This window comes from Trematomus bernacchii, unplaced genomic scaffold (assembly GCF_902827165.1).
Source record: "Trematomus bernacchii unplaced genomic scaffold, fTreBer1.1, whole genome shotgun sequence".
Classification (NCBI taxonomy): Eukaryota; Metazoa; Chordata; class Actinopteri; order Perciformes; family Nototheniidae; genus Trematomus; species Trematomus bernacchii.
This window is the reverse complement of record NW_022987736.1, coordinates 101614-121996: the sequence shown is the minus strand read 5'-3', so window position 1 is coordinate 121996 and position 20383 is coordinate 101614. Positions and strand designations below refer to the sequence as shown.

The window sequence follows — 20383 nt, the reverse complement described above, 5'->3', positions numbered from 1 at the left end:
ACACGTGCTGTTATTTATTGTCTGTTTATTGCACTCAGTAAATTGAACACGATCATCTATTATGGTAGTGTAATATATTTCACAGGATAAAAAGAGTCTTTAAAGGTGGGGTAGGTAAGTTTGAGAAACCGGCTCGAGATACACTTTGTGTTATATTCCATGGAATGCTCTTAACATCCCGATAACAATGAATATCTGAAGTGCTTTGACAAAAATCCATAAAATAATATCATCTGTGGAAGCTGTAGTACTGTGAAAAGCACGACCAATCATGTGAGCCGGCCCGGCTAAAATAACTGGATGGCCTACCTGCCTGTCAGCCTTCCATCTGTGCACAGACTTATCTCGTGCCCTCATTGGTCATGTGCGCGCTCGTGTGTGTTGGAGGAGGGGCTCTGTGAGGAAGTGGCAGATTTTTTCCGGCTGTGTATTTTCAAATTCTAGCGATTTCGTGCTGGTTTCTCCAAAATGACCTACCCTACCTTTAAATGTTTGGCTCATAGCAGCCATGCATTAGAACCTATGTTGTTAATCATTCATTAATTGATGTTTTAATGTTTGAAATCCTGGACTTAAAAATATTAAAATAATAAACAAGTGACAAGAAGTTTTTGACAGAAATTGCTTTGTAAAAAAACAGACTAATTCAGTTCTGAATATTATACACAAGAGTTACAGTACAGTAAGAGATCCAACGTTTTTTAATTAATCTTAGTGCCTCAGGTTTTATCAGGAAAGTGTTCAAGTTAAAAAAGATCCCCCGTGACTGGTAGACAATTACATTATCAGATTTTTTATTGATAATGTAATGTTGATCATGTGAGCAGGGAGCATGTGCTACAGCCAGAAACTTACATTATTAAAACAATTATGAAATCACAAAACCATTTTGAACATTAACGTCAGATCTTTTTACACCACATAGTACCTGCAGGCAGAGAGAGAAGGAAGGAGAGACTTGAATTCAATACTGAAGCGTTAACATCAGTGAGACAAATGAAACAGTGAACATATCACTGGTTCAGAGAAGCTGCTTGTTCACAGCGCCATCTGGTTCGTCTTCGGTGCTTTCTTCTTTAAAACCCTAACCCTGCAAAGAGGACAAATGCATCAGTTAGCCAAAACCCAAAGTCTTGCTGGAAACAACAAATGGAATATGTAAGATCACTGACATCATCCTCCTGTTAAAGAGACCTCTGATCTTTATCTACAGTACTGACCTTTGAGCTCGAGCCTCACCGATCTCTCCCATATGACGTCTCCGTCCCTTTCGACGATGCATGTGTATGCACCGATATCTCCATGACGGGGGTTAATCAGGGTCAGACTGAGATCTCCAGCTTGCAGGGGGTTTTCCATCAACTTTGTGCGGCCTCTGTAAGAGTCGTGCTGCTCCTCAGACGTGTCTTGGCCATTCTGATACACATGGACTGTCGAGGAATTGGATAACTCGAAACGTTTCCATCTCACCGTTACATCTGCAGGCAGCCGAGCTCTGGTTTTGAAGGGCAGTGTGACACATTTAGCCCAATCCCCGACCTCCACCACCTCCTGGGGGACTAAAAGGGAAAACAGACCCTCAATTTAGAAACAGCAGCATTGGTGATACCATCTGATTTCATATCATTTGAGTCCATGAAATGGATAAATGGTTCCATCTGCATCTTTGTGCGATCGCAATAAAACTCATCCTGTCTAACAAGATCGTTGTTACCGTTACAATATTCGTGGACCCTCATTGGCTCGAAGTCACAAGGACTCCACTCCACGGTGACGTCTTCATGCAGAGGGTCTATGGTTTTGTAAGGAAGTTTTACAAAGCACTCTCCCTCTTCCACCACTACAGAAGAGACTGAGAGGACAACAAACAACAGCATCAGCAGCACGAACACACAAACTGTGATCTTAACAGGTCCTGTGACAACATACTACATACCTGTGATGGTTGTGTACCAACCCAAGGCAGCTACAGCCAGAGCAAGGCAAACAGCCAGCATAGGATATAACCAAGTAGGAAATGTGGGCCGTTCTGTTGGCAACATAATCAACAACATGACTTTCTCTTACTGAACACCAAACAGCAACAATATTACATGTAAAAACCTTTTTTTTGTATTCTAATAAAGTAATAAGTAGTTCTGATAATCCTTCCATGTCCACCTTACTGTGCCCTGTATGTACAGAGTAGGGGTTAGGGTTTGTTCCTTACCTGTAACCTGCAGGCGCACAATTACCCTTGAAATGTCCTTTTCCTTGTGATGGACGTGGCAGGTGTAGACGCCGCTGTCAGAGAGTTGGGGTTCTTTCAGAATGAGATTGAGGTCTCCAGTTATCAGAGCATCAGCTGCCATAGATGTTCGATCGCTGTAATGCTGGTTTTGAAAACGGGGCTCATCTTCGTCAAGATGCTGGTGGACGGCTGAGGGATTCAAACCGAAGCGGCTCCACACCACTTTTGTGTCCTCGGGTAACCTAAACCAGCGGTCCCCAACCTTTTTGGCGCCACGGAGCGGTTTCATGTAAGATAATATTTTCGCGGACCAGCCTTCAAGTTGTGGGGGGATAAATATGACGAAATAAAATAATACGACCTGTGTTCCTGTTTACCTGGTTATTGTGTTAACTGGTTAGATCTGCTTTCGTTCTGTCTATGGTTGTAACGTTAGCTATTTTCCATTGGGTTGAATGTTGCAATCAAACATACCACAAAGGCATATAATTGCAACAAAAAAAAAACCTGTCTACGGTACCGCGGCACAGACGATTACATAACATGCAAGTAAAGTAGCGTTTTTCAAAGCATGGGTTCAGACCTTAATTGCCTCGGCTATAGTTCAATCAATTTGATTTATTTATTGCAAGCTTCATTTATATGCTGCAGTTTACAGACAATCTGCCCGTTCAAATACTGACTCAACACAGTTTGCTGTCTCAAAGTCTCTCGCACATCTGCAAAAGAAAGAATTAATAAAAGTAAATGTGTAAGCAGATCTAACCAGTTAACACAATAACCAGTTCAACTGGAACACCGGCATCAAAACAAATATAAAGTGCATAAGATATAACTCACCATTACGCTGAATTAGTGGGAGCCCTGGGCTTGTGTCTCTGCAACAATCTAGGGGTAATGGGAGACAATGACACCCGAAGTGTGTTCCTTATGAACTCCGTAGAAAATCCCACATCACAAAGGTAGGATGTTGGAAATGGAAGCAGGGTTTTCAGTGCTTTTTAGGCGATCTCAGGATATTCTGCCTTGATTTTAATCCAGAACATCGGAAGAGTTGTTTTCTGAAACAAACCTTTAAGGCCAACGTCATTTGCAATCTCCAGCAGTTGATCTTCTTCTGGCACGGACAAGCTCGATTCAGCTGGTGTGTTCACAAATGGGTCGCGGATCCATTCTTTTGCAGTTCGTGGGTCTTTTGTGGATGGGAAGTACCGCTCAAACTCTTTCAAAAGCGAAGAGAGGTGATCCTGCACTAGCTGGGAGAATGATGGCTCAGGCTCAGTCTCTTCCAAAATCCCTGCTATTGTTTGAAACATGTCAAATATCCCTCAGTTCACTCGCTGTCCCCACAATTCCTTGGCCTTGAATGCAGCGACTCTATCTGCCAACATGAATACAGTTGTAATGTTTCCCTGAAGTGACAGATTGAGTTCATTGAGCAGGTTGAATATGTCGCACAAGTAAGCGAGTTTTGCGACCCATTCCTTGTCACTGAAATGTGCTGCCAGTGGTGACTTTCTTTCGGAAAGAAATCTCTGCAGCGGCTCTGGTAACTCAAACGCTCTGGTTAACGATCTCCCTTTAGACAGCCATCTTACTTCTGTGTGTAAGAGAAGGCGTTTGTACTCTGCGTCCATCTCCTCACGAAGCTGCTCGAATAGACGCGAGTTAAGAGCATGTGCTTTGACGTGGTTAATGACTTTAATGACATAATTCAATACGCTGTTAAGTTCAGGTGACATTTTTCGGCTAGCCAGCATTTCCCTGTGAATGACACCGTGTGTGGACTCACATTCAGGTGCAACCTCCTTAACCCGAGCAGTTAAAGCAGAAAGCCGTCCAGTCATGGCAGCAGCTCCGTCCGTGCATATGCCGACACAAAAGGACCAATTCAGTTTTCCTGATATGTAATCATTCAAAGACTTGAATAGTTCTGCAGCTGTGGTGTTGGTTGGCAACATTAGTGCACATAACATATTCTCATGCACATCCTCCTGATATATATATATCGCACATAAACGAGTAGTATTGCCTTGTGGTCAATATCAGTAGACTCATCAACCTGGATTGCGTACCACAGTGATTTACTAATCCTCTCCAATAATTGTGTCTCAATGTCCTCTGCTATTTTCTCAATTCGCCTAGTGACGGTGCTAGACGAAAGAGGAACCTGTGCAATCTTTTTAACTGCAGCCTCTCCAAGAAGTTCACGGCAAATGTCCTTCGTGGCTGGAAGGATCAATTCTTCACCAATAGTAAAAGGTTTATTCGCCTTAGCAATACGGTTAGCCACTAAGTATGATGTTCTCAGTGCACTCGCATTTGTTTGATGTGGTGGCCATCAGTAATTGCTTCTGTCCTTCTTGCTCAGGTTTTTTTTCTTTTAAAAATACTCCAAAGGCTTGTCTTTTAATCCAGGGTGCTTGGTCTCCATGTGCCGAAGCAGTTTTGAAGGCTTCATTGCCTCATTTGCTAGCCTGTTGCCACATATTATGCAGAGCGGGCTAGGAGCATGAGAATCACCTGTAGCGATAAACCCATACTTTAAGTCAGACTACTGATATTGTCTTTTAAATGCAGCTTTCTTTTTCTTTGAAGTCGTAGGCTCTTCTTCCTCTGTCTCCACATTGGGTCTTTTCCCCTTTCCAAATAATCTCTTTAAAGAAGTTTGTGTTGCACTCATTTTTGCTAGCTTGTTTTTAGCAGGGCTTTTTGTGGGCTTAATATTTGGGGTATCGTACAGCCAATCAGCGTGTCACAGCGTAATGACGTTCCAGAGTCCAGACTGCTCTCGCGCTCAGTGTTGCCAGATGGGCAGTTTTCCATGAGTTGGGCTGGTTCCGAAAAATGTATCACTGTAATAACTCACGGCACGCGAAAAATAAAATATCTTTCAGACTAATAATCAATAAAATATTTTTGTATAATATTTTTCTAAAATATTTCTTTATAATATTTTTATAAAGAAGCTTCAACGCTTCTGCCCATTCACTTTGAATGGGGTGACATCATGCTTTGCTGAACTGCATTGTGGGAGCGTTGCTTCGCTTTGCTCGCTTCAAAAAGTTGAGCAATGTTCAACTTTTGAAGCTTCGGCGGAAGCGTCAGCCAATCAAATCATATGCCAGTACAAGCTCTAGCCAATCAAACCGCGTGCTTATGTGTCCGGGGCGGGAGATTCATGTGATTGGTTGTTGGTCGAGTTTCAGACAAGCTCACCGGCAAGCTTCAACGCACGCCGCCGTGTGGACGCTGCGTAAGGCTTAGAGTGCGTGATGTCACAGCTAGATTCGAGGAGAGCTTGAAATTCACCTTACATTTTTATTTTAAACCTGCCATAATTCCCAAACCCTACACTCCTTGGACATCATTTTTCATGAAAAACCTAGGAAAACCTCTCCTACGTTGAAAATAAAAAAATATTAAGCAAAACAATTAAACAAAATGCCTTTTGAGGGCATGAAGTGACAACAACGTTCAACATGTCTCCATTAAGGCCCATTGTAAATTCAGCCTGATCTTTCGTCAGAGCAGCAACTGCACACCTTTAGTAAATTTGTCAAAAACGCCACATTATTGACCCGAAAGTACACAAAAAGCAGACAGAGACGCTCCTCAGGGTCCTGACATGCTCCACGCGTTGACATTTTACCGATAGCTGCTACGGTTTTCAACAAAAGTTAGAAATGTAAGAGGTTTATTTCTCATTCAGAACAATGGAAAGGCTCTCCTTTCACTGCACATCTCCATGGTAACCTCTGATCTCTGGGCTTACACACTCAGGTGTTTGATAACGTTATCACCATGGTAACCTCTGATCTCTGGGCTCACACACTCAGGTGTTTGATAACGTCATCACCTCAAACACAAACACACAGACTGGAGTTTAAAGACTGTCTCAGCCAGGGGCGTCGCCTGGACCTGAAAACATTCGGGGCTTAGCCCACAGTGGCGGCGGCACTACAGTGGCATTTTTCACTGCAACACTCCCCACACAGTACACCCGCGACTGTTACAATGAAGGCTCGATAATCAGCTCACGGCATATAGGCAGGGGTAAAGTGGTATTTTTTATGAGTGGGGGGCTCACCTCATCTAGGGGGGTCCGGGGGGATGCTCCCCCGGAAGATTTTTTTTAAATATTGAAGTTAAAAGCATCAATCTGGTGCACTTTGAGAGCAAAATGAAGAGATCTATCGATATCTCTCTCAACACCCATATGAAGCAGAACTGTAAACAGATTTACTTTTTCTTTATGGATATTTTACTAATCACTCCCCTTTTAAACTCTATTCTTGTTTTACTGCCATATAGTATTTCATAACTGTTTTTCCTTTATTCTCTTTTTTTTAATAACTATAATGATCATATGAAGGTGTGCCACGGAAATAATCTTTTGAATAATTTGTGACCAAACCGTTTGAGACCCACTGAGATAACTTAGACTAAAGTTATGTATCTAAACACTCAGAGAGTCCTTTAGCTCACCTGAGTCTCTCAGTCTGAGAGGAGAGGACTCTCCTCCAGCTTCTTGTGGAACAAACAGCTCCATATGTCCGTTAGTGCAGCTAGCTAACCAGATGCTAACAACACAGTCCATGCTGGCACCCTGTCCCTCCCTCCCTCCCTCTCTCTCTCTCTCTCTCTCTCTCTCTCTCTCTCTCTCTCTCTATCACTGTGCGCTATTGCCACACACACACACACACACACACACACACACACACACACACACACACACACACACACACACACACACACACACACACACACACACACACACACACACACACAGACGAGCTTGAATGACACAAGCACACGTTTATTTCCATGCAACTCTCTGATTGGTCTGGTGTCATGCCTCTGTTGCATTCAATGAACACGGGAAATTACAGTGCTGCCGTCCTCTCTTGTGTCATGATGAGGTTCACGTAAAGCATGGTTAATGTATTATATTATTGAGGGAGAATTGTCCGGGGCTACAGAAAAAACATTCGGGGCTAAAGCCCCGGATGCCCAGGCCAGGCGACGCCACTGGTCTCAGCCTATTATTTTCTCTCTGACGGCCCCTACACACGGCGGCGTGCGTTGACGCTTGCCGGCGGGCATGTCTGAAGCTACACCAACAACCAATCACCTGAATCTCCCGCCCCGGACACACAAGCAGCGGTTTGATTGGCTAGAGCTTGTACTGGCATATGATTCGATTGGCTGACGCTTCCGTCGAAGCTTCAAAAGTAGAACATTGCTCTACTAATGCAGTTCGGGGAAGCATGACGTCACCCCATTCAAAGTGAATGGGCAGAAGCGTTGAAGCGTCAACGCACGCCGCCGTGTGTAGGGGCCGTGATGGAGACTTCATACTGACTTCAACACGTTCCACATATTTTATACATTATTGGCGACTTTTGGTTTTAGTTCAAAAGTTTGCAGTAAAAATATTCTGCTGCGTTTTTACTTTCTTTTCTCTTCTTAATACACATTCATTCACTACTACTTACATTTAATATCTAACTCCTTCAGCCTACTTTCAGCTACAGAAACCATTCAACTATTACATTATTCAGCTATTTCAGGACATGGAGGCTATACATTTAGTTGTTTATACCTTTTCTTTAAAATATTAAGCTTCTTCACTATTTTTCCTACTCTTCCAGTTTAACATTGCACTTTCAAGTTTTCAACAAAGTCATTGCAATGCATTTGATCTGTAACAATTTTGATTCAAATAATTTCACTTTTCTGCATTTCTCCGCTAATTTCAGCAACACACTTACTTGTTTTTTGTAGCTAAAAGCAGCTACTATTCAACTAATAAAATATTTAGCCTTTTCTGCATTTTCAGCTAAATTCAGCAACAAATGTACACAGTTTACAGCATTCACAGGAAATGCATTTTCTAGTTGTATCATGTTTTCCACACTAAATGTTTCCCTACAGGGCACTCATGTTTTATCCACTAGAAAGCACAATATAATGTTTTCTCCACTTACCCCCAACCTGCATGTTTAATGGGGGTGGGGGTAGGGATGTTCCTCACCTTTGACCTCCAGTAACATTGTGTATCGGGGTGATAATTCCTCTTCCTTTCTGAACCTTTGGCAGATGTAGACGCCACTGTCAGAGAGGTGGGGTTCTTTCAGAGTGAGGCTGAGGTCTCCAGTTTCCAGAGCATCAGTTGACATTGATGTCCGGCCGCTGTAATGCTGGTTTTGAAGATAATGCTCATATACCTGATGCTGATGCTGGTGGACAGTTGAGGGATGGGAATCGTATCGCTCCCACACCACTGTTGTGTCCTCAGGTAACCTAGGTGACTGACAGGGCAGCTGGACAGACTCCACCCCCTCATACACGCTTACAACAGCTGAAAATTGCTGGGAAACTTGAAGGACACACAAAATGATGTTTAAATTATAAATGTATATATTTTATTTGCTTGTTTGTTTACACACAAAAAAATGTATATATAATGAAGTTTATAATAAATGTACAAAGACATTTATATAAAGAGAAAACTTTTATCCTCCAAATACTCAGAAACACTTGCATTTAAGAATTTACCAAAGCTAGATAAATAGATAAATATCTTAATGATCTAACCCAACTGAAATAAGAATAATTTACAACTTGCTCCTAAAAAAAGGAACATGCAGACGGTACCAAATGATGGTGGTGGTAGAACTAATCAGATTGTTTTAATTAAAAGTATAAAATACTTACAAGTAAAGTAAGCATTCAAAATGACACTAAGAAAAGTATTAGCAAATGCATTTTACATATTCAATTGAAGTGGTCATATGAAACAGGAGATTAGATCTGTGTCTGCTTCTGCTTCTATTCTCTATTTCTATTATTGTTTCTATGCAGTGAATTTCACAACAAAAACACAAACTCCATTTTAATTGTAATAAATCATTAAATTAGATTTTAGCATCCTTGAAATGTGTTAATTTTAAATCCAACTTTGGTTTTAGCTGCTGATTTACGAGGCTACATGAAACTAAAGCTGGAGTCATGAGAGTAGAAAGAAGAAGGTAATCATACCGTGTACGAGGGTCAGAAACCCCACTAACGCCTTCATCTTCATGACGAAATAACCTAAATCAGATTCTCTCCGTCTCTTCTTATAAACTGATCACAAAGTAAGCGTACTTTTAGTTTACTGAAAGTGCCTCGCGGTTGACTGTCGCAGGAATGTAACTAATCAGGTTAAGGAAGACAAGTTTAATTGTATAACACCTGAGCAACTACGACAGAGAAAGTAAAAAGGAGTGCCTATTGTTGCTCGTCTTAACCTCTCCCCATTTCCAGTCTGCCTCATCACTAGGGTTATGGTTAGGGTTGTCAACTTGCAGACTAGCAAAGAGATAATAGATACAAACTAGAGAATGCAATTTCTGAAGAAATTGCTAGTGGGAATGCTTTATGCTGAAATGTAATGTGTAAGAAGAAAGTGAAGAATTTAGATTGAAATGATACATGAACACTGGGGGCTTGAATGTGTGATGAGTGAAGAAAAGAAAGTAAAAAGGCTTGGAAAAGCAGCAGAATATTTGATCTGTCGCCATGGCAACGGCATTTGATGACACCCCATAATACGCTTAGATGCGTTGATGGCTACATCGTTACCAAACCTGTGAAGTTTTGGGCTGTTTAGAACATTTTCACTGAAGTTATGAGAAAACCGTGTTTCATGGCGAGCATTGTGTTGCTATGGCAACGGCATTTGAAGAAACCCCATAATTGATGTAGAGCTGTTGAGGGCTGGACCGGTGATATACAAGCGAAGTTTGGGGGACGATCGGACCGTGTCCATTGGACTTACAGCGACATCGTGTTTCATGGCGAGTGGTCTGTCGCCATGGCAACGGCATTTGATGACACCCCATACTACGCTTAGATGCGTTGATGGCTGCATCGTTACCAAACCTGTGACGTTTTGGGCCGTTTGGAACATTGTGTGTGTGAGAGAGAGAGAGAGAGAGAGTGTGTGTCTGTGTGTGTGAGTATGAAATGAACAGTTAGAATTGACTGCTGTCAGTTGGAGTGATGACATCATCGTGTTCCATTACACAGGTGTTTATAGTTGAGCTAACGAGCTCTGTAGAGATCAAAGGTTTGCATTGTTCTGAATGAGAGATGAACCTCTTACATGTGAATGTTTTGTGGAAGAACGATAACAGATATCTGTGAAATTTCAAAACGTGAAACATGTCAAGGAAGTTGAGTATCTGAAGTGTAATTTTTGTGTACTTTCGGGTTAATAATGTGGCCTTTTTGGCAGTTTAACTAAAGGTGTGCGGCTGCTGAGGAAATATCAGCCTGAAATTACAATGGGTTTTAATGGAGACATGTTGAACGTTTTTGTCACTTCATGCCCTCAAGAGGCATTTTGTTTAATTATTTTTTGCTTAATTATTTGTCATTTTTCAAGCTACGAGATGTTTTCCTACGTTTGTCATGAAAAATTATGTCTCAGGAATGTAGGGTTTGGGAATTATGGCAGTTTTAAAAAAATATATGAAGGCACATTTCAAGAATTCCCACACTCTAGCTGTGACATCACGCACTCTAGTTAATGTTAAAATCTGAAGAAAACCTCTTTAACAAGGTCTGAACAATGTTTAATATCTCTAAAAGAATCAGATTTAAAAGTTGTGTTACACGGATAATGTCAGAAAGATGTGTAACATTTTAATGTTCTTTATTGTATACTAATTTTACACGTTTTGGCTTTTTAAAAGATGGAAAGATATTTATAGACTAGCTGACTCATATTCGAATGAAAGGAAATAAAGATGACATACATGGCACTAGACCATTATGTAGGGAGTTTAAATACAAATAAAAATGTCTCTGTATAAAACCCCCTCTTTAGTTCATAGCTAGTGAAGCATTTCTCATGTGAATGGGGTTGTGCTGGTTACATTTTGTCGAACATCAAAACCTCAGTATTCCTGAAATAGCTGTGGGCGTGGTTACAGGTACAACCCACCACACCTGTGATGAAGGGTGTGTTAGTGTGAAGTTGTAGTCTTGTCTTACCTCATGCCTGCATTGACCCAGGTGTCTCTCCTCCTGCAGGTGTGTTAGTGTGAAGTTGTAGTCTTGTCTTACCTCATGCTTGCATTGACCCAGGTGTCTCTCCTCCTGCAGGTGTGGTTCGCACCGGGCTGTCCCGTCACTGCAGTCTGTGGCAGAAGGTGTTCATCGAGCCCATCGCCCGGCTTCTGTTCCTGGACCCGGAGGCCGGCGCTCAGACCACGCTGCACTGCTGCCTCCAGGAGGGCATCGAACCTCTGAGCGGGCGCTACTTTGCCTGCTGCGCCGTGCAGGAATCGTGCCCGAAAGCCCGGGACGACGCCGTGGCCCAGAAACTGTGGGAGGTCAGCGAGAGGCTCTGTGGAATCTCTTAAAACACTTATCTTCTGCTGTAAATGGATTGTTAAGTCCAGGAGGGATCAAAGTTAAAAAACTGTTCACTCTGTCTTTGTTTTCCCGCCCTTTTTGTTTTCTTCCCGCCTTTTTGTGATTGTTTGCCCCGCCCAGTCTTTTGTTAGTCATTAGTTCTGTGTGTACATACGCCTCTCTTTCCCAGAGTTTTTCTGGGCGTTGATGTTTACCGTGGTTCTACTCATCAATGTTTCATCGATGTTTCTCTCTACCATGTTTCCTTTCGGCTGTTTCTTCCTCTGGACTCGCTGCCTGTTTTCCTCGTGCCATCCCATTTTGTGTCTACTTTAGTTGTGCTGTTTATCTTTTGTTTAGTATGACCTTGTCTGCTCTCTTAGTTTCTTGTTAACCTGTGTTTGGTCTTAGCTCTCCTTTTTCTTATTTAAAAAAAACCAAAAAAAACGTTTACTCTGTTATTCAAGTATTTTCTGTAAGACTTAAGTCACATTGCCTGTACCCATGTCATGATATACATTGGTTCAAAGTTTTGCTGTAGCATCTTTTATTTACAGTATTCTTCCCCTCTGGGAACACGTGTTGTTATTTATTGTCTGTTTATTGCACTCAGTAAATTGATCACGATCTGACTGTTATTTTCTGCTGGTTCACTTTAATATTAAATTATAAAGGGGAACTCATGAGTCTGTAGTACAGAATGTTACCTTTATAGGGACCTTACTTTTAATTCGTATCTACTGTGGTATTCATCTATTATGGTACTGTAATATATTTCACAGGGTAATTAGGTTTGAAATCCTAGACTGAAAAATAATAAAATAATAAACAAGTGACAAGAAGTTTTTGCCAGAAATTGCTTTGTAAAAAAACAGACTAATTCAGTTCTGAATATTATACACAAGAGTTACAATGTGTTTAACAATTACTATTTAATATTGTATTTTCATCTTATCACAAAGTAGAGGTAAGAATATATCCATCCTCTCTCTGCAGCTTCATGTCTTCTATTATTATAACTTTCATCATTGAGACAGAGGAAATCAATCATGTTATTTAACATCATCAGCAGTAAAACAAATATCAGCAAAAGTGTGTTTATGGAGTTGTTTATTTGTATTATATGTGCAGCGAGTATATAGAAGCAGCTGTTTGGGGAGTCAGACAGACTCAAGCTATAATCGTTACATATCTATTAAAAGAAAGGACACATACAAAATCTAATTCTGAAACTAAGACACAAGTCTGTAGGACGGCAGTAAGCAGAGGTCTGGGTGGAGGATGTTCCTGATCGCCGTTTTGCTTTCTTCAGTCCAGGTGGATGGCAGCTCTGTCCTGATGATCCGCTGTGCACTCTTCAGATTAGGGGTCCTTCTCCAGCAGATCCATTTCTCTGTAATTATCCTAATTACAGAGAAAAACAAGAGAAAAAGAAAAAAGTGAATTAATCATATTAAACACAGGGTTGCAGAAGTATTATTGCAAAATTTAACTCTAAGCATTTCAGACAAACAATCCCTAAAGGATCATTTAAAATGATGTACTGTTCTGGTTTTTAAAAAACTAAAGAGATGAAATGACAGTCACACGTGCATCCCTTTGACAGCACTGCACAAACTAACATCAAGCTAAAGGCTGCTGTCTATTTGTGATTGTGTTATTATTATGGGATTACGATACATTAAAGTGGACCTATCATGGTATATTTAAATGATATATTGTAGGGCCATACCTATATAAGGTATATCTATACGTTTCTGTTTTCAAAATACCAAACAGATCATGCATTTTAGCCATGCCTCATTTCGCTCAATTTGCACTTTTTTACCCCTGCAAGGGCAGATTCAGTGAGAACAGCACCACCTACAGGCCTGGCATATGTACTACAGCGTCTCCAGCGCTTTCGAACGGCAATGGCCGTGGCTGTCTCCTCCTGATTGGTGGAGTTGGCCCAATAGCCGTAGCGCCACCGTCCTGACGTCAGGACAGTGTTCAAATCTGGATCAGTTTGTATCAGATCCGTTGCAGCCCCTTTTTTAGAGATTTGGGTATGGAGGAAAATAGAGAGGGTTGTGTTTTCTGACACTTGGTGAGTTCCCTGGAACACCGGGGACACATATTCATGTAGAAAAGACGTGCACAAGTGCATTTTGCATGATAGGTCCCCTTTAAATAAACTTTAACCTTATAAAAGATGATCAAATCTGGTGGAAATATTTAAAATAGGCTTTTCTTTTAGCCCTACCTCAAAGCAGCATGAGCTGAACACAAAGGTTGTAATGTTGTCCCAAAGTTTAATAAACAGTAAAACATTGGAACATGTCAGAGAAATAAATAAAGCTAACAGCAGCTACACGTCAGGGTAGCATTTTATAAATCCCACCGTACTGTAGGCTATACCGGTCTAAATGTTTTCACTTTGGTCTATTTATGTAATATAAATTATAACTTATCTATAACAGAGCCAAGATCTCTGTATGACTTTAGTAAACTTCTGAATTGAATTAAAAATAAGTGTAAACAACAGTGCAGTACGTCCAGCTAGCTAGTTAGCGTCACATATTTATCCGTATTATTTAACGAAAATGTACGTTTTAATGCCCCTTGGGTTTGACGTGTGTGACGTTAGTTAATTTAAAGTAAGTTAAAACCCAATACTCACATTCATTAGTGATTCCTCCGCTTGCTGCTGCTTTTAAATCCACTCTGCTGGGGAGACCGGAAGCCATTTCATTTGAAAACAACTCACTCTTCCCTGCGCGTATTGCACCCTGGGATATGGTAGGCCGCGGAGTGTACATCAGATGTATCCTTCAAATTGGGGAAAAGTAGGCTGCATTCGTGGGCCGCATTCGGAGGAGTCTCGTCTTTTTTTTTAATTGGGAGTGGGACAGCCTTCTTTCGGTGGAAGTGACGTATGCGGTCTACGAATGCACCCTTCGAAGGATGAAACCCCTGAATTGAGACACGGCCGAATAGTCCAAAAATCAGCCCCTCTCCCGACGTATTTATGATGCGCCAGCGGGCGTGATTAATGTGCGTCTGCCGCTGTGGGGAAACTACAGTTTTCTATACAGCGGACTACATGGATGTATAATAAGAACGGCGGACGCATATAGATACTTTGCACCGCGCTCTGATGGTGTTGTTTTATGCTTTATGAACGTGGACAACAGAGAAACATTCTTAATGAACGAGGTTACAATTGAAATAAAAAAGGAAAGTGAAACTTATGCTTGTCACCAGGGACGTGCACAGACATTTTGGGGGGCAGGAGCTCAAGTGAGAAAAAGGGCACTTCCCATAATAATTGATAAAAACAAAAAGTTAAATATAGTTGCACATCTCTGACTTACTGACCAATTAATTGTAATACCCTCACACTCACGCAATTGTTTAATACTCAACAGAATTCTACAAAATAATCAGTTAACACAGAGACAATGGTCTTCTTTAGTATTCACTAAGCACAAGAGCAGACAACAAACTAGTACAATTAATAGTTATTAAAGGAGCAGCCAACAATCAAAATTATGAAGTTACTGTTTAAGGACATTACAGGCAAAAAGATCGTTATGTCTGAATTCACCTATAGATATAAAGCTAATCTCGAACCAGATTTTCATCACCACGCACAGCCGACAAAAACTAACGTTCATATTTCTCTTTTTGATTATAATACTGATGAACGTTCAAAACAAAGCACTGGTGCGCAGAGGTGGTAGAAGTACTCAGATCTTGTAGTTAAGTAAAAAAGTACCAGATTGTAGGAATACTCTGTTAAAAGTACTGCATTCAGAATGTTACTCAAGTAAAAGTAGAAAATATTAGCATAAAAATATAGTTAAAGTACCAAAAGTAATCATTGTGCAGATTGGTCCATTTCAGAATAATATATATGATATGTTTTATAATGATTGATCATGAAAGTGTTCTCAAAGCTGGTAAAGGTGCAGCTAGTTTGAATGACTTTGTATACTGCAGGGTAGCTTGTGGATTTACTCCAGGTGGAACTAAAGTCTGATTTAACACTTGATTATATTTCACATCATTCATCCACATCTGTGACGTAACTAAAGGTATTAAATACATGTAGTGGAGGAAAAGTACACCATGTACCTCTGAACTGTAGTGAGTAGAAGTACTAAGTAGCAAAACATTTAAATACTCTAGTACAAGTACCTCAACATTTTACTCGAGTACAGCACAATATAATAACATAATTATATATATATTTCATTTATTTCACATTTAAATAAAGCAATGTTAATTTTGTTTATCATTTGTTTAGTTTTTCCTTTTAACAAAAAGTACCTATAAGAATACCATTAAAGTACAGGATCGATAAGCAGTATCGATAAGAGTAGTAGTACCGTTAAAAACCTTAACAATACCCATCCCTAGATATTACACAAGTGTTAAGAGAGTGAAATGTTGCTTTACGAATGTCAACACTTGATGCTGTCACATTGATTCCAATTTCAGATACCTGTATTTGCCAAACTGAATTAGTTTAAAGAGAGAAAACATTTTGACTAAAAGCTGACTGAAATGTAATGATTTTTCATCAACTAAAACTAGACTAAAACTATGAAGGATAAAAAGGACTAAAATGTGACTAAAACTAATAACCATCAAAAATAGCCTCCAAAATGAACACTGCTTGACCGACTAAACTGTATATAAAGTGTTGAAAACGACTTCACCTGGAGCAGCTACAAAAGTAGAAATCTGCTCTGATGCTTCAGGATCAACAATGTGTTAATGTAGCATAGAATCAGATATCAGTCACATTTCACTGTTCTATGAGTACAGCATGAAGCTGAGGATACTTCTGTACTTTTACTGCAAGAAGATGAGAATACTTTTACTTACATTGATGTTCAAATGTTCCATTGTATAATGTTGAAGTTGGTTCATGGTTTCGAAGCATTTGTTGCAGTCATAAATGGCGACATCTGCTGGGCAGCTCCTTGTGGTACATTTACAAACCCAAAGAAAAAGAGAAGTCCTAAAGGTGTTTTCTGAATCCTCAAAGATTCAAAGATATCCAGATTCACATCTTTGTTTCCAAACCAAAACAAGGACTGCAACTGGTTGGCTACCTGGACAGCAAAGAAGTTTACTGTGTCTCCTTTAGGAAATCTGTCACACTGCTTAAAATATATCAAACATATTTGTTAAAAAATTTGAAAAGCTTCCCAGTATACAAAGTAATAAAAATGATCTGGCCTTTTCAGTTGAAGCACTTAATGGATGAAGGCATTCATATGAATTTAATTATAATCCAATAATAATTGAATCAATTACTCTCACTTTTAATATTATAATATATGTAGTATTTCTAGTTTTTTTAACATATACTTCTTACTTTTGATTCAGGAGGACTCCTGGTGGCTGCAGAGCTTCAGTGTCTTCAGTGAGTCTTTTCAGCGCTCCGTTAGAATAAAGACAGCTGATCTTCACACAGTCACACCTCCAGACAGATACTGCAGAGCTTGAATTAATGAACTGTATGTAATCATTCGGAAACAAACCTATCTAGAATGACTTTGATGTGACATGGACAGGCGGCAACTATTTGACTTGTTTACGATGACTTTAAGAGAAGTCTATGTTCTTTATTGTATACTATTTTACACGTTTTGGCTTTTTAAAAGATGGAAAAATATTTATAGACTAGCTGACTCATATTCGAATGAAAGGAAATAAAGATGTCATACGTGGCACTAGACCATTATGTAGGGAGTTTAAATAAAAATAAAAATGTCTCTGTATAAAACCCCCTCTTTAATTCATAGCTAGTGAAGCGTTTCTCATGTGAATGGGGTTGTGCTGGTTACATTTTGTCGAACAACAAAACCTCAGTATTCCTAAAATAGCTGTGGGTATGGTTACAGGTACAACCCACCACACCTGTGATGAAGGGTGTGTTAGTGTGAAGTTGTAGTCTTGTCTTACCTCATGCTTGCATTGACCCAGGTGTCTCTCCTCCTGCAGGTGTGGTTCGCACCGGGCTGTCCCGTCACTGCAGTCTGTGGCAGAAGGTGTTCATCGAGCCCATCGCCCGGCTTCTGTTCCTGGACCCGGAGGCCGGCGCTCAGACCACGCTGCACTGCTGCCTCCAGGAGGGCATCGAACCTCTGAGCGGGCGCTACTTTGCCTGCTGCGCCGTGCAGGAATCGTGCCCGAAAGCCCGGGACGACGCCGTGGCCCAGAAACTGTGGGAGGTCAGCGAGAGGCTCTGTGGAATCTCTTAAAACACTTATCTTCTGCTGTAAATGGATTGTTAAGTCCAGGAGGGATCAAAGTTAAAAAACTCTTCACTCTGTCTTTGTTTTCCCGCCCTTTTTGTTTTCTTCCCGCCTTTTTGTGATTGTTTCCCCCGCCCTGTCTTTTGTTAGTCATTAGTTCTGTGTGTACATACGCCTCTCTTTCCCAGAGTTTTTCTGGGCGTTGATGTTTACCGTGGTTCTACTCATCAATGTTTCATCGATGTTTCTCTCTACCATGTTTCCTTTCAGCTGTTTCTTCCTCTGGACTCGCTGCCTGTTTTCCTCGTGCCATCCCATTTTGTGTCTACTTTAGTTGTGCTGTTTATCTTTTGTTTAGTGTTACCTTGTCTGCTCTCTTAGTTTCTTGTTAACCTGTGTTTGGTCTTAGCTCTCCTTTTTCTTATTTAAAAAAAAATAAATAAAAAAGCGTTTACTCTGTTATTCAAGTATTTTCTGTAAGACTTAAGTCACATTGCCTGTACCCATGTCATGATATACATTGGTTCAAAGTTTTGCTGTAGCATCTTTTATTTACAGTATTCTTCCCCTCTGGGAACAGATGTTGTTATTTATTGTCTGTTTATTGCACTCAGTAAATTGATCACGATCTGACTGTTATTTTCTGCTGGTTCACTTTAATATTAAATTATAAAGGGGAACTCATGAGTCTGTAGTACAGAATGTTACCTTTATAGGGACCTTACTTTTAATTTGTATCTACTGTGGTATTCATCTATTATGGTACTGTAATATATTTCACAGGGTAAAAAGAGTCTTTACATTTTGGGCTCATAGCAGCCATGCATTAGGACCTATTTTGTTAATCATTAATGAATTGATGTTCTTATTAATATGTTTTAATAATAAGGTTTGAAATCCTGGACTTAAAAATATTAAAATAATAAACAAGTACCTGCAGGCAGAGAGAGAAGGAAGGAGAGACTTGAACTCAATACTGAAGCGTTAACATCAGTGAGACAAATGAAACAGTGAACATATCACTGGTTCAGAGAAGCTGCTTGTTCACGGCGCCATCTGGTTCGTCTTTGGTCCTTTCTTCTTTAAAACCCTAACCCTGCAAAGAGGACAAATGCATCAGTTAGCCAAAACCCAAAGTCTTGCTGTAAACAACAAATGGAATATGTAAGATCACTGACATCATCCTCCTGTTAAAGAGACCTCTGATCTTTATCTACAGTACTGACCTTTGAGCTCGAGCCTCACCGATCTCTTCCATATGACGTCTCCGTCCCTTTCGACGGTGCATGTGTATGCACCGATATCTTCATGACTGGGGTTAATCAGGGTCAGACTGAGATCTCCAGCTTGCAGGGGGTTTTCCCTCATCTTTGTGCGGCCTCTGTAAGAGTCGTCCTGCTCCTCAGACGTGTCTTGGCCATTCTGATACACATGAACTGTCGAGGAATTGGATAACTCGAAACGTTTCCATTTCACCGTCGCATCTGCAGGCAGCCGAGCTCTGGTTTTGAAGGGCAGTGTGACACATTCAGTCAAATCCCTGACCTTCACCACCTCCTGGGGGACTAAAAGGGAAAACAGACCCTCAATTTAGAAACAGCAGCATTGGTGATACCATCTGATTTCATATCATTTCAGTCCATTAAATGGCTAAATGGCTATCAGTGGTTAGTAATGTCCTAGATAAGGGTGAGAATGGGCCGTTACAGAATGTGTTGTAGTGTATGTATGCAAGTAGGAATGTAATTTTAAAATGTAACCATGATAATCAACCTAATTCTTAACGCCTAGTTTCGGTGATAGATCTTAAACTGAAACCAAACAGAATTAAAACTCTTTGGGAGTCGAGGTGTATTATGGGGCGGTGCGGGGTGGAGGATAGAGGCTAGCAAATGCAGCAGCAGTCAATATTTATCAGCTTTTTCTCATCCTTAATGAATAAACTACATGCGAAAGATAAATGTATTTACAAAGAGAAGCTCTTCACTGAAGCAGAGGAGTATTACAGGTCAGTCAACAGGTTGCGATCAGTAGTATCCTTTAAAGATGGCCGACTTGCTGTTGATGACGTTATATTCTCTATAACATGCTAGCAGCTGCAGTCTACACTCTCTGGTATCTAAAATACTGACCATTGACTCGGAGCCGTACTACTTTCTGTGTCACGGCTTCTCTGTCCTTGTGGACGGTGCAGATGTAGGTTCCACGTTCCACTGTCTCTGTAGCAGGGCTCCCTGAGGGTCAGACTGAGGTCTCTGGTTTTCAGTAGTTCCTTCTGCATCTTTGTGCGATCGCAATAAAACTCATCTTGTCTAACAAGATGGTTGTTACCGTTACAATATTCGTGGACCCTCATTGGCTCGAGGGCACAACGACTCCACTCCACGGTGACGTCTTCAGGTAGAGTGACTATGGTTTTGTAAGGAAGTTTTACAAAGTACTCTCCCTCTTCCACCACTACAGAAGAGACTGAGAGGACAACAAACAACAG

The 20383-nt window shown here is 40.6% G+C and overlaps 2 protein-coding genes across 2 annotated transcripts in view; both read right to left on the bottom strand.

Annotated features, from left to right (window-relative positions):
• Positions 1–780: 780 nt before the first annotated feature.
• On the bottom strand, positions 781–9483 carry LOC117495017 (butyrophilin-like protein 2). The gene is made up of 6 exons (XM_034146075.1): positions 9275–9483; positions 8268–8612; positions 1937–2029; positions 1715–1852; positions 1221–1559; positions 781–1090 (listed from the first exon to the last, which is right to left on the bottom strand). The coding sequence occupies exons 1-6, from the start codon at positions 9315–9317 to the stop codon at positions 1077–1079; spliced, it is 972 nt and encodes a 323-aa protein (XP_034001966.1). The 5' UTR covers positions 9318–9483; the 3' UTR covers positions 781–1076.
• LOC117495019 overlaps positions 781–20383 on the bottom strand; it is a 32576-nt gene continuing 12973 nt past the window's right edge. The window contains exons 4-7 of the mRNA XM_034146077.1: positions 20025–20361; positions 19119–19457; positions 18827–18988; positions 781–928 (exon numbers count right to left, since the gene is read on the bottom strand). Of these exons, the coding sequence (XP_034001968.1) occupies positions 19421–19457; positions 20025–20361 (374 nt within the window). The 3' untranslated portion in view covers positions 781–928; positions 18827–18988; positions 19119–19420. The remainder of the gene's footprint in view (positions 929–18826; positions 18989–19118; positions 19458–20024; positions 20362–20383) is intronic.

What these genes read in the sequence shown, in the direction of transcription:
- LOC117495017 (XM_034146075.1), bottom strand. Translation starts at nt 9,317, where the DNA reads ATGAAGATGAAGGCGTTAGTGGGGTTTCTGACCCTCGTACACG. An exon ending in GTTTCTGACCCTCGTACACG is followed by an intron (nt 8,613 to 9,274) that starts GTATGATTACCT and finishes GTGTCCTTCAAG; the next exon opens with TTTCCCAGCAATTTTCAGCT. An exon ending in TTGGTACACAACCATCACAG is followed by an intron (nt 1,853 to 1,936) that starts GTATGTAGTATG and finishes TTGTCCTCTCAG; the next exon opens with TCTCTTCTGTAGTGGTGGAA.